This window comes from Empidonax traillii, unplaced genomic scaffold (assembly GCF_003031625.1).
Source record: "Empidonax traillii isolate 1590-97213 ecotype Southwest subspecies unplaced genomic scaffold, ASM303162v1 scaffold1200:size254552, whole genome shotgun sequence".
Lineage (NCBI taxonomy): Eukaryota > Metazoa > Chordata > Aves > Passeriformes > Tyrannidae > Empidonax > Empidonax traillii.
The window spans coordinates 160,915-175,819 of NW_020956393.1; the positions used below are offsets into that span (position 1 = coordinate 160,915).

A 14,905-nucleotide genomic window follows, 5' to 3' on the forward strand; every position below is an offset into this window, starting at 1 on the left:
AGAAACTTTGATGTTATGCTGGTGTTAGCCTTATGTCTTTAACAGCACATTTAAAAACACTTAACATTTAAAAACACTACTGCTGAATGTAGCCTGCCCAAAACATGGTTTGAAATTAGTTTGTCCTATTGACATTTTTAAGTGTGGGTTTGTGCTGCTTTGTTGCCTGTTGCTGCAAAAGAAACCCACACTTGCAGGTGAATACATCTCCTAGAACTGAAGATCACTTTTTCCTGTAACTTATGCTCCATTTCACGATCCCTCAAAGCAAAGGTCACTTAAACAATAGTGGCAGTAAAAGAGAAATCCAACATTGTAACATCACGTATAAAATACTGCTCTCTTGGCCTTGCACAGACGTACTTTGAAGTAGGAACAATAAGGCATCTTCTGTAGTATGTTTCAGTCCCAAGAGGAGGTATCTAGGGCTTAAAAAATTCCATGGTTGTGTAAAATTTATATTAACCCCTCCAACTAGTTATTTTGACTCTAAGTCCATATAATTTAAATGCTTTTGAAAGTAACCTTTGAGCAGTATCCATTGCAGCAGCATCACAAGGCAAGCCAGCTGGCTGCAGGCACCTAAGACGGGAGATCTCGCACGGAAGAGGAAGTTACAGCAAAGCAAGCAAGATGCTCTCATGTCCATCTCTGTGAACTCCTGGGGACTATTTACATCAAATTATCTGTTAGATTTCTCTTCCTTAATGTAATGCTTAATTAAGCCTCTGGAATCTCTGTTGCAAACACACAATAATTCACAACACAGGCATCACAGGGACATGAAAGGTGCCCAAGTTGCCTGTGTGTCTGTGCACATCACCCTCTCGCGTGTTGCAAATGCTCCCTGTACACTGGCCCATTAATTATACTTCTCCCTTGAGGATTACTGGTAACTCCTTTCCCAAAAGTTGCAGAGCAAGGCATGGCAGTGTCAGGCTTCACTGGACCCCTTCTGCTCTGGGTTCCATAGGGAAATACTACACTTGTTTTGCTGAAGGGAAAAAGGGGAGGCCAGTAAGGTTTAAATGGCCAGAGGTGGTATTGAAAGCTTGGCTGGAGCCAGACAGACTGCACTGTTTCATCTGTTGGGTTGTGTTGCCCTCCTCTGATCTATTCACAGATCTTAGGTTTTGGACATGGAGAACGATTGGATGGTCATAGTGTGCACACTGAGACTTCATGACTGTCAGCTGGGTTAAATGAGGCCTCCTGGAACTCTGCTAAATGCCAGAAAGACTGATATTGTCCTGGTATTGCAGCAATGAGAAGTTCCAGGTTTCTGGCTGGTCGTGTTGGGTTAAAGATTAGGTCACATCTGTGAACGCAGTGTGAGGTGGCAGAGGGTGTGGTGTCTGCAGACCGACTGGAGCCTTTAATGAGCCTGGCTGAGTGCTTACACTTGGTGCTGTACTCAGGTTTTCTCAGTCTAACTCTGTTTCACTGTAACAGGACCCGACAGACAGCTCAGGCTGAGAGCTCAGCTGGGATGGGCTATTTTCTTATATCTTTGCTACAGTAAAACTCTCACACGTTTGACATTTCTATCATGCTTTACTGAATTTGTGATTATAAAGATAATTTACAATTAAGCAATTAAATAAACAATAAGTTAAAACACAATACATTTATACATAGTATTTCAAAGAGCTCAAAAGACTATCCGGTTCCAATACATTAAGACTTTGAAACAACATTAAGAGTCAAAGTGTATCCACGCCTATACTTATCATTGTAACAAGTGTGAAGACTCCCAACAGTGTACATTTTTGGTTACAGTCCCTGTATACGCACAAGACCAAGTGAAATGCTCAAGCAATTGCACGATTGAGAAGAGCACTACACAAGACAGGCACAAATGATGTGCTGGAAGCTGCCTGGGGAATACGGGTTTTACCTCTAAACGGAATTGACACTTGGGACAACAAATGGAAAGCGTTAGCATGCTTTCTGGAGCACAGGTGTGATACCCTAAGGGGAGTGAGTCTTCATGTCAGTTACTTAACACTGTAGTTTCACAGATGTTTCAGGTTAGTGCTGTCTAGAGAAATACCCCACCATTTTCCAGCCATTTGTCCCTGTGCACATCTCACACCACCCTTGAGTCAGTGCAAAGTGCTTTGTGCATTCGCTGAGTGAACCATCCAGGGAAAGTAACTGAGCTTAATGCTAACCCGGCAATTGGACATAAAAGAGCACTAGCTGTAGTTCCTGATTTCCCTGGTCATGTTCACTGTGCAGATGCACTGGCACAAGAAAGACACCAGCACAGGGGAGGGATCTGTGCCTGGGGGCAGGAGGAGTATTTCTGTAAGCAGCAGTACTGTTAAAAACATCTGTTAAAAACATCTTCAGCTTTTTTGTTTTGAGACAAGGAACATGTTTTCGAAGTGATTTATAGTGCAAATCAAATAGTCAAAAGCAAAATGATGGACTCTGCCAGAATATACAGTAACTTTTTATAACCTATTTCATCCCTCTTTCTCTCTGCTACAGCCAGTTGGTGCCCAGGGACAGAGTAGACTTTAGGTTTTGATATTGAAGGGTGTTCGGCGTAAAGAGTGCAGGGCCACCAGGCAGCAACCACGAAGCAATGCTCCAATATTATAAATAGGATCTGTTCCTCCTCTCTGAGTACTCAAAGCCCACACAATAGTTGGTACAACAGGGGCTGCTACAGCCAGAAGATCTCCAAGGAGACTGCTGCTCCAGTATCTCTTCTTTATTCCTGTATTGACATACTCAAAGCATTCATCATCATGAGGTTCTGTAAAATCAAGTTCTTTCATGAAACGATTTTCATTAACTCCGTGCTCCACCTTTCTGCATGGAGACTCCATAGGAGACAAAAGGATGGCAGAATTGGGATCACTTGGAGTTAAGTCCACTATGATACCAGAATCACTGAAGCTTTCAAGAGAAAATTCACCCAATTCCTTCAGTGAAGAAGGTGGGCTTAGAGGACAGGTATCTTGAGCTCTGAAGATATTCTGAATGAGCTGCTCCACATCTAGGCTATATGGCACCACGTCAGTCTGGATAGCCTGCTCCACCATCATGTTGTTGCTTTTCTCTTCCTCCTGGCAATAAGTTAGTTTTCCATCCAGAACGATTTCAAGCATTTCTTTAGTTACAGCAGCACTGAAGGGAGCTGGACCACTCAACTTGGAGGCTGTGGTGGTCAAACTCCCTCCAGATGAGTCAGTCCCGTTAGCTTTGTCCTCACTAAGAAGCAGCTCACTGTCTGCCACCTCCCCCAGAGCTTGTTCCTCTGTGATGAGGCTGTCTGGCACGGTGGCACACAACGCTAACGGCTTCTCCTCTGAGTTGCACGTGTATTCCAGGCACTGCTCATCCCTCACAGAGTGGTTCTGAGCAATCTCCATGCTCTGCAGCAAAGATTCCAGTTTCTTGTTTTGAATGTTTATGTCTATGAAGTATTTCTGAATTTTTTTGTCTTTCTCAGCCAAGCTGTCTTTCATGGTTTCAATAACCTGCTTGAGTTGTTTAATTTCACTTCTTGCTTCCTTTAAGGCGAGCTCTGCCTCCACACGATTGCACTCTTCCTCAATCCAGTCTTCCCTCATCCGTCCCAGCTGAGCTTTAAGCTCTTCTATTTCTGTTTCCCTGTAGCAAAATAAAAATGTTGTAACACTTCTGCTGACTGATCAGTTGAAGTCATCATGAGGCTTCATTACATGGGCATGGCTATGCTGCAGAGATGCTCCAAAAAGGAAGGAAATTCCTCCAGGTGCTATTTGTGGCCACCTCTGAGAGAGCCAAGACATGCTGGCTGATTGCTAATGGGTGACACACAACCAACAGCCCTGTGGGCTGTGCCACATCTCAGACATTTTGAGGCACAGGTGGTGACCTCTAGGTCAGGTATAACCAGTGCAATGCTTAACGTCTCACCTACTGCCTCGCCCTAGAGGAAATGGGAAACAGCTGCCTGGACTCACCCACCATGCCTGCCAGCAGCTTTTCAGGTACAGCCAGAGCCAATGCTGGCCTCAGGCAGCCAGGTGGGTCAGGGCTGCAGGCACCTGGCTTGCTTTTCACAGCATGGAGCCAGAGCCTGCTGCAAACAAGTGGGGTGTGGGGGCCCCTGTCTGAGTTGCAGCCCTTGCAGATGCTGAGGTGGACCATGGGGTCCTGGGGACTCTGTCTTGGGCCTCCATTCAAACAGCCCTTTGTACCCCCTTGGATTGTCTGTGCTGGAGAGCCAGTTCTCAGAGTGCAGTTTTAGTAAAAGAGACAACATCTGTTGCTGTGTAATGCACATTGTCACTTCTTTGTCAACATCCATACAAAAGGTTATTGTTAAAAATTCAGTATGTAAGTGACAAAAACACAAGTGTACACGCTGGTATGGGTGTGAGCTTTTCTTTGGGGAGAAGGGAAACATTTACAGTCATATTTCACTGAGAGAGGCAGAACAGTACACTAAAGTAATATATGCTGGCAGGTAGAAACTGTTCTACGTATAAAAGGCTAGTAGAAAGGCAGTAGAAACTGTTCTGTGTATAAATCACACTCGTAAAAAGTTATCCTTTAAAAATGTTCAGTTGTGAAATTCCAAAAAGGGAAAAGAGACAGCTATATTTATAACTAAACTGCTTAGTATGAAACTTGAAATACCTGAAAAGAACCTAATCATACTGATCATATTTCAAATTTCTTAATGAAAACTTTATGTGGTCAAGAAATGAGTAAAAACATTCAGGATTCCCACCCCCAAATGTTCCCAAATAAATCTTTCTGACACTGATTTCTGAAGTGAAGTTTACCTTTCTTTAAGTTTACTCTCAGATTCCTTCAGTTTGGTTTTCAAATGCCGTACTGCCACTTCTTTCTGCTGCAGAGGAGTCAAATACTGCTCTGGATTTTGTGGTTTAATGCTGTGATTGTCACCACAAGAATTGTATCTCCCTGATCGCCTGAAAAAAAATCCAAACAAACCATCACATAACGTCACTCCTACAGTTCTCAAGTCCTGGCACAAAGTAAAACATCCCACTGACTGATAAATGCAAAGCTTGACTCATTTGGGGCTTCTCAGTGTCCACACTAAGTGATTCCTCTGGCAAATCAAATTACTTGAATGAACAGCTGATTTGAGGCTATAGTGCAAAATGTACTATATATGTACTTGGCTTCAGTGTCATTACATTAAGCAAAACTTTATAATACCTAGCCATCCCTTCACCCAAAATGGGTGGTGTGGCCAAGAGCAGGCAGCCTGGCCCCTGGCAAGGGCACCCAGCTGCAGGCACAGCCAGGAGAGGCAACGCAAGGAGTTCAGCTCTGCACAACAGTTAAGAAGCTGAGCAGGCTGAAACCTACACTCATCCCATCTAGCTTTAGGTGTGCATCTGATCTGCTTGGCTGTTAAGTTTTCTGAGAGAGACTGAGGGAAACAGCAGCAGCATGATGGCAATTTCTTCTCTGCAATATGTGTCACGTGCTCTGGCAGGTATCTGTGCTCTTTCCTGTACAGGAAACTGCACTCCTTAGGGAGGCAGGCTGAATTTTCACCCGAGCATATCATATTTCCTGTACTACCCCACCCAACTCTCTTCAAAGTGAAAGAACCCTAAGCAAAAGAACCAGTGAATTCTCATGAGAACTGATGACACAAAAATGCATGAAGTAGCCTGCCTTGGAGTGAAAACCAACTGCAAAGGGCTTTGACTTACAGTAAACTTGAATTATTACAGTACTGAAATAATAAAGCTTTTACATGGTACGGAGCACCCTGTTGACTCCCAAGCCAGCAATAAGAGGAGTCACACCTATGCTCAGGAACAAGGTCACCTGCACAGCAACTCCTACAGCTGATCCCACACGACAGTGCAGACAGGGTAAGTCAGTGCCACGAACACCAGGAGGCTGAAATACAGACTTACCTCATCACTGGGCTGCTGTCGCTTCCTTTGTATGAGCCTGAGTTGCTGCTGCTGGCTGAAGAAGCCCTGTAGCTCTGATGGATGTTAGCAGGGTTCAGATGGGTTTTGCACAGTGTTGACGAAGGGTCCTTTCCATGGGAAGCAGGTGGGCTGGTTCCAGACTTGTAGGATAAGGATCCGTTATTCCGACCATGAGGGCCACGACTGGAAGAGAACCGAAATGGTGAAAGCATTATCTGCATCACACAACCCATTATACGCCTCATTTTACGCACAAAGTTCTCTAAACACTAAACCAGAGAAATAAGTGAGTGGCTGGAAGGAAATAAAGTCCTGATGTTATCAGACACTGCATGTTCTTTCACTGACTTGGGGGGGTCTCAGTCTGAATTACGTGATCTAGGGAGACCTCAGCCATTTTCACTTTTCTCTGTGGACAGCATAGTTCCCAGTGACTCTGTCAGATCGTCCATGTTCCCTGAATCTCCTTTAAGTAATGAGAGGCCTGTGGTCTGGACTAATGCCAAAAGAACCACACTTCAGCTTTCCCTGGCCAGGCCTGTGGAGTGGTGCCTGTATGCGGAGGATTGCTGTAAGGCTGCTTTCATGCTCCTCGGCAAGCAGCCCGAGGGATCACAGCGTGCAGTGAAAACAGATTTTGTTTGGGCCACTGTTCTTTTCTGCCTTTGGCATACTGGGTGCTTCATCTGTCATGGTCAGCTATTCATTTGCTTAGATAAAGTTTGAACCCCACAGAGAGCAGGCTGAAATAGTATTAAAAAAGACAATAGGAAGCACAGCCTTTTCTTTCTTTCACCCAGTTTTTCTCATACATATCTACCTTCCTTTTCCCACTCTTTATTAAATAATCTATCAACCGTGTGTGCTTGAAATGAATTGGTATCCTCACTGCCTGACAGCTGCCCAAGGGCTGGAGCACTCTGAGGACAGCTTCCCGGGATGCATTACTCTCCTGCTTTCTTGATTTGTCATCCTGCACTACTACACTGCTTCCTTCATTCGCCATGGAAGTTGTTCCTCTAAATGGTAATGAAAGGGCAGGTTAAAAAAAGCCCCAACAAAACCCCAAAAACCTGGAAAAAGTCAAATACATTCAGCAAAAGAGAAGACTTGAACATAAAAATTTAAATACCACAGAACTATGAAGAAACATCTCTTCTTTAAATTGTTTCACTTGGTTTCCTTCCTTCTCTGCAAATGGAACAGTTTATAAGTAACAGATGGTTGAGTGGCTGCTGTGAACCTTCATCACGCTGCTGTGGTTTGGGTGATTTTATAATTATTTTACTATGAAGTGCAGGACTGTGGTTTGTGACAACACTGAAATGTTTCATAGTGAGTTAAGTCAAACAGTTAAAAAAGAACAAATTGCAAAGGAGATATCTCTTTCTACTTTATACAGTGTTATCATCAGCTCTGGTGTGCAACAGAACTTGCACAAACTGCTTAACACAGCAATGCATCGGAAGGAGCCTTATTACAGAGGACTTCTGTCCAATGAAGTAGGTCAGGATGCTCTAATTTAAAGTTATATTAAAATGCACAGCAGTATATGAAATTATATATAATCTTACTGAAAGTAAGGTGATTAACCTTACTGAGAGTAAGGAGATTTTAGGGCTTCAGATTGTACTTAGTACCGTTTTTTTCCACAGGCAGTAACTTGTTAGATGTAATCTAGAGAGAGCTTAAGTAATGTTTATTTTTCTAGCAGTCTCATGATACAGATTGGAAACCACTCATTAAGCATCATCCTAACAATTTCTGTGTGCTGGGGCACATTGCAACCTTGAAGACGTCTGTGGGACTCAAGCATACGGGTATCCCGCTGCCGGTCCCAGCCTGCCTGCCAGCTCTTTCACAAAGGGCAGGAAACCAGTCCTGTCAATTTGAACTCTTTCCTCCTACTCCACAAAATGTAACCCGCAGGGATTGCGTGGGCAGAACACAATGTGTGCTGCTCAATCCTAATGCCCCTGTGTTCGCAAGCTGTCTGAATTTGCAATTCACACACGACAGGGAGAAATCTTACAAAAGTCTTTCATGAAAGGTTCACTTAGAAACATGATTTTTTAAAAAAAATGCATATAGTTGTAGTTATCCAAAGGTTGGGCAGGAGTATTTCAGAAAAAAAAACAAAACAACAACCCAACAAAAAAACATCAAAGGCAATATTGCCTACTTCTTCCTGCAAAAAATGAGATCATGATCTGGAAGGGTGTATGCCAAGCTGATAATTTATGGCAGCAATAAAACAAAATTATAAGACCAAAAGGTTTAGGTTAACTGGCTACAAGTATTGATGTTAACTAACATACACCCAGTTGCTCTCTCCTCCACTCCAGCCAATGCCTTTTCTGCCTTACCTGATTGTATCTCCCATACTTGTTATGAATAAACAAAAAAACCCCAACAGTCGGCTGATTTGGCATATGGACAATTTTTGTGCACCAAATACAGAATTCTCTTTTCTTTCCTATTTCACAGTTCTCATGGGTGTGCTACCCAAGAGCCTAGTCCTACTCTGATTGTTTTAAAATGCAAGACCTTACACAGTAGTCTATCTTTGTACTGGCAATATTCAGGAAAAATTGCTTTGCTTACTTGCGAGAAAAAGAAGATCTTTTGCTTCCAGCAGCAGACATATGGACTTCAGGTGCTGAAATACTGCCCGTGCTGCTTGAAGAGCTAAAATCAGCTTCACTGCCTGGAAAGGAAAAGGGAAGAGTAAAAACATGATGGAAATTATAACTCAGATTGTTTTCAAAATAACAGTGAATCACAAGCATCCTTCCTTTGTCTGTTCTGGGTGAATTTCAGAAGTTGCATGGATTTTCAAACATCCCTGAGGACAAGCACTGGATTTGTTCCAGATTTTCAGTATTTCTTCAGAACTGGCACTTCAACAAGAGCAGAAAAAACATTTGGACACAAAACCCTCACGCTACAGAAGCCATTTTAGGACTCAGATAGAACACTTGTTGTGACAACCTGTTTGTTTTCTCGCAGCCATCAACAGATGAATGAGGCTGTTCACGTGGCTCCTTCAAGAGCACAGTGATGAGAAACACACAATTGTAACTGGATATTTCTCATGCTTTAAACCATACAGAAACACTGCTTCCTGCTTCTATTTTGGTTCCTGAGATGACATTCACATACATGTATATAGATATAAATGTGCATAGGCTAACAGGTTATTCATAGATGTATGTATACACATATGCATGTTTCCTGTAGTGTAGAAGCATAGTGAGGCATTTCTAATAACCTTAAAATAATCCAAAATCACACATGGCTCTCAAGTATTTCTCAGTTACTAAGTCATCTGTCTGATGACTGATTTTCTATCCATCACAGTTTTTATTTCCCAAGCTATGGCATAAACAAGAAAAGCTGCTCTTGTTTTGCTAAGGTCAGTAGTAGGTACATGTACTAAGAAAGTCTTATCCTCTGGAAAAAAAACCCAACACTCCAAAGTTAGAATTTTTTTCCAGTCTGTCACTCAAATGGCAAATGTCCTAAGCCATACCCCAGTCTCTTGCTGCAGAGCTACAATAGTGAATGGTGACTTTAGCTGAGGGGATGGAAATAACTTTCCAACATCCTTTAAGTAGCTGATCAAGGGGAGCATCTCTCACCAGCAAATTTCTGGGTGGTGTCCCATGCACAGACATCCCCAGACAGCACCTGCAAACTTACCATTTTTGCTATCTTTTTCATACAGGGGAGATATACCTGCAGTTACTGTCATCCCTACTGTGGCAGACAGACCTTCAAGTGCTCAATCTCTCTTAAATTCTTTGCAGAGCTGATGGTGGTGGGTGCATCTTGCACCCCAGAATACCTGGGACTGGGAAAAGGCCTTCAGAGCCTAGCTTCACAGCCTTAAAGAGGCTGAGACAGCCAGCAACCATGCTTATCATCTGACAACACTTAGCAACTGGCCCTAGGATCAGGCATGTTTGGGTTTAACCCAATACTTTCCCTACCTCATCAGGTTCAAGACCAGCCCCCATTTCTCTGCACCTCTGAATCAGCCCAGCCCAGAATATTCCTCAGCCCAGTTTCAAACTGCTCAGATGCAAAGCTTAGCTCTTCAAGGGGGAATCCTGGGAACCCAGCTCTACCGCCTCTAACCAGCTCTGTACCCAGTACAACACCCCCAGTAACCAGACCCAAATCATCACAGCTGTAACCAGATAAGAGCTGTGTACAAATTTGTAAGGGGAGGGAGAGCAGCAAAGCCACTTGGTTTCACAGGGTATTTATATCACGTCTACAGATGTAGATGTCTGTGACCCTCTCCTCAGGGAATCAAAATGATCATGATGTCCAAAGCTGCAACAGAGTTTTCCTGATAAACAAAACATTCCCATCTACAAGACTAAAGTACATTCCAAATAATCTCTCAGTACCACACTACACCCAAAACTACTTTTCCAAACAAGACCTGAGCAGGTAAACATGTCACATGGATGTCATACCTCTGGAGTTCAGGTCCCCAAAACATTCCTGTGCTTGCAAGACACCAGCAGCTTTCCCAAAGCAAGTCCTGGCTGCAGCACAGAGAGCAGGAAACCCAGCCAAGGCTCATCTCTGGGTAAGTAGATCACATCATAATCAGATCTCGCTATCGAAAGCATTTCAAGGTAGCAAGGCTTAACATTTGCCTCTCCCTGACCTGCCTGGCTTGGAGCACCAAGAGCTGCAGAACTTGGCACTGCTGATAAGAGGCACCGGAGCCTGAAAATACAACCACACCATCAGCAGAGCTTTTGGAAAGACTGAGCTGCACCTGAGACCAGGAACTGTGTCTGCAAAGCACAAAGTAACCTTTCTGGCCCCAGTTCTAATAACAGCTACGCACAAGCTTAACACTTAGCACAGGAGACTACTTATGTTTAAAATTAGGCTGTAGCTATTTATAGGAACTTTGAGAACATTTTATAAGTTAAAGGGGTCATTGCTAGTAATGGTTCCAAGTGTGCAAGTGATGTTCAAACCAATTCTGTGTGTAGCAGTGCCTGACAGCAATGCTATTAGGAGACTTTAAAAAACATTTTCTCCCATTTGGTAGACATCTCTAAGTAAAATAACCTGGCATCTATCCATAACATATCAATTGCAACATATTCTCCTGTGTGTGACTTCTGTCTTACAAATTTTTTTAACAAAAAGGTGAAACTCCTTGTCTAGCAGCAATGTCAGCAGGAGCTGAACATGACCTCTCATTCTCCTAACACCATTCTCCAGGCTGAGAGCTCCCTAAGGACGCCTGTTGACTATATTTGTTACTGACAATGTGATTGCAAAAGCCCCAGAACAGCCCACTAATTCAGCATTAGCCATGAAAGAGACTGACATTTCTCAAAACCACACTGCTTTTTCCTAACCGGCCCATAACACGTGTTTAGCTCCGATCGGAGATTTTCCTGCTGAGGTCTTACTAACCCTTTCCTGTAAAAGATGCTACAGATTGAGTCACCAGCTTCGGCGGTATCTCTTTTGGAATCAATTCCTAAGTATTCCTCCGTGCTGCAGTCATCAGTGTCGCAGCGCATAGAGCCTGCTGGCAGCCGAGCCAGCCCGGGATGCGATGCTGGGAAGCCCCTCGCTCCGGCCTCCCCCGCCTGGCAGCGGGCTCCGAGCAGCAGCACGCCCACGCCACGGCAGCGGAGCTCCGCTGTGCAAGGGGAGGGACAGCACAAGGATGGCCAACAAAGTACCGTCACATTTTCCAGGATTGCTCCTTGCCGGGAATGGGTATCTGAGAAGCAGGAGTGAAATCCTGTAGTGTCTAGTGCTATCCCTGCCCTTGGGGACCGATGGGCAGCGGTCCCGAGCCGAGTGCGCTGCAGGCAGCATCATGCCTTATGCTGCCTTTTCGCCTCCTCCTGCCCTGACAGCATCGCGACAGTCGCCGAGCTCAGCTGACGCGGAGGGAGGAGAAGGGAGCTGTGACGAGGCGTGCGGGCAGCGCGGGCCGGCACAGCCCAGGCAGAGGCAGGGAGGGCGATGATGCTCCTGCAGACTCGTGTGCTCAGGAAACCAACGCTTCCCTGCCGCAGCATGGGAATCCACTGGGAAACCTCCTACGAATGTCTACAGGGCAAATTTCCCCCTTGCATGTGATGCAATTACAGATTAAGGGGCGGGATTGAGGAGACGGAGAAAGCTGCTTGTGCAAGGGCCAGTCCGCCTCCAGCTGGCACTGCTGCGCGTTTATCCCTCTGGTGCAGGGCAGCCGTCACGCCTACATTTTGGGTGCAGAAAAGCCCCACCTTTAACTCTACCCTCTGCAGAGCCTCAGCCATAGTGCAAGGATGACGCAGTACAGTGACTGTATCACACACTGCAGTCACAGGTTTTACAGATAGAACAGATTAGGTACATCAGGCTTACCAGGACAGTATGCAAGCACAAAAATGCCATCTCAAATATGTACATGTGTATATACCCTTCTTACACAAGATCACACAATAACCCCACATGCACTCCTGGATGGAGTAAGGCATCCCAGTCTTCTATTTCTAGTCATTACAGAGGCTTGGATACTTTGTTATATAGTCTTCTGGCCACAAAACCTTAATATTTTCCTTGCACTTTAACATTTAATGTTTTTCCTTCTGTAAGAATAAAGCTCAGACTTTCTTGTGTGCCTTTTGTTGCCCATTTGCCATCAAAATACTAGATTAAGGTAAAAAGGAAAAAGTTCAAGCAGTATCTATGACAAGAACACTGACAACTCAGCAGCAGACCCAGATTCCCAAAATTCAGAATGCATAGGGGCTTATTAAAATTTTGGGGTTTTGTGTACGTCTTTCCTATTTGCAACTTCACGATTGCTTCATAGGTGCTAAAGTATATAGCTGCCAAAAAGCTTACCTATTTCTAACTCCATAAACATGACCTCTTTATAGGTATATCAGTCTTGAAGCAGGTTTTACATATAGTCAGGGAAACAGAGCTGTAAATAAAACAGTGCTGACAGAGACAGCTTGTCCTCAAAATGCAAAGCACTTAAATTTGCTGAGCTTTCTTGCCTTCATAAGCACCTTGTTATACAGCAAAGAGACCAGAATATGCAAACATGTTTACCACTTTGGTGCAGCTACTAGAAGAATAGGTGGTATGCTGTCTCTGTAGAGAGCTTTATTTAGAGACCCCAGGGGCAGAATTTGGGCCTGATTGCATAAAAAAAAAAAACCAACAGAAAAATCATTAGAAGCAGCTGGAAAAGTGGAGATAATTTAACTGTAATACCGGCTACTGGAAATACCTGTATTTGTAAGATATTTGGTTTAATTTATCTTGAGATATTTAACTTGCAGCTACATCTCTAGCTCCTATATTTTACAGCATAAGCAGTATATTTCCAGGAAATATTAATACTGCTTTTATTTTTCTATTTAATATGGGGTTGCTTCTGCAAGATTGATTTAGCACACCACAAACAATCTAGGAAAGAAGGCCACATGCACTGACAGATATAAGAAAATGAAGCTGCAAAGAAGTGATGAAGTATTGCTGTAGCATTTCACACTTTTCTTCAGATAAAACGTTTAAAAATGACCCATTTCAAAGGGAAGGTCTCCTAGTGGGAAATGCACTGAATTCACAGTGTCAAGACCATAATGTGTTTCAATCCCTGGCCTTTGAGTTACTACTTATTTTACTTCTATATGTGAGACTCTTATCTTGGATTTAATTATTATGTTTCACACCAAACAGTAACTGGGTAAAAGCAGATGTAACCTTGGGCAAGGAACAGGACACAGCTCTCCTCTGCATGGACTGCTCTAATCTTTGGGTGACAGAAGTTGCTCCCACACACTCTGCCTCTGCCTCTATACATTCTCCACTATAATGAGGTCCAGAGTCAGGGGAAGAAGCTGAGAGTGCCCAGTAGGTCACACTGGAGGGCACCGAACCCAGATCTTTTCCTCAAGCTCTAACTGCTCAGCTCTGGCATGACAGAATGGTAGCACTAGTGCTGTCCGTATTTCAGAGGAATGAAATGTGCTGGATGCCAGTGCTCACGGAAATGGTCTGGTTCTGGTATGGACTTTCACAGGGAATCCAAGGCACAGACATGGGCACACTCAGAACTACAAGGAGGCAACCAAGTCTGGGAAATAGGCATCCCTCTCTGGTGTCTCCAGTGGGCTGGTGGAGATGTGTTCCTGCCTGGCATGCCCTCTGCTGTGAATCTTGGATTTTAGTACCTAACTATCCCCGCTGGCTTTACATGAGGCTTAGTTATCGAGCTCAGATTTGGGAGTTGTCCTTGAAGAATGATGGTAAGAAGCTGGGTACAGCAATGGCTGTCATGGTCAATCCTAAGGGTACCAACAGTCATCCCTTCCCTATCCCAATCCACTGGCTGATGAAGCCATCTCGCCCCACACTGTGATGCATGTCCACTCAACTTCTCCCCTGTGCTCCTTCCCAGACAGGTCTGTGAATCACATTTCAGCCGACTGCATGGTCTAGTAACACCTGCTAACCTGGGCAGCTGGAAAAGAGGCAGTGAGAGGGACGTGAGGCACAACTTTGAGTTGGCTCTCCATAAATTCTTCAAACCTTCTGGGAGAGGAGACCCTCAAACCTTCTGGGTGAGGAGACCCAAAAACAGACAGAAGACTTTAGAGAAGGACTGCAACACAGATCCTGCTTCCCTGTGTTTGAATCTAAATGTGCTTTTAAAAATTATTATTTATCTTGATTTTTGTTCATCCTTCTTGCTTATGCTTCTTACTTTGGAAGGATTGTTATCAAATAATTAAAATTTATCCCATTAAGCAGTTTCCTGATCTCATCTAAGTACTATAGTTTTGCTAGTAATCTGAACCACACTAATGCAAATTATAAGCACTGCAGATCTCAACATGAATACAGAATGTGATTTAGTATGCTGTGAAACCACAATCAATCAAGCTCTTCTCTCAAAACACAGTCACTACAAACTAATT

The 14,905-nt window shown here is 43.9% G+C and overlaps 1 protein-coding gene across 1 annotated transcript in view; it reads right to left on the minus strand.

The window, feature by feature from the left end:
• Positions 1–1,534: 1,534 nt before the first annotated feature.
• Positions 1,535–14,905, minus strand: part of SYBU (syntabulin) — a 42,694-nt gene continuing 29,323 nt past the window's right edge. Inside the window, exons 4-7 of the mRNA XM_027905749.1 lie at positions 8,535–8,637; positions 5,910–6,113; positions 4,791–4,940; positions 1,535–3,627 (exon numbers count right to left, since the gene is read on the minus strand). Coding sequence (XP_027761550.1) covers positions 2,526–3,627; positions 4,791–4,940; positions 5,910–6,113; positions 8,535–8,637 — 1,559 coding nt within the window. The 3' untranslated portion in view covers positions 1,535–2,525. The remainder of the gene's footprint in view (positions 3,628–4,790; positions 4,941–5,909; positions 6,114–8,534; positions 8,638–14,905) is intronic.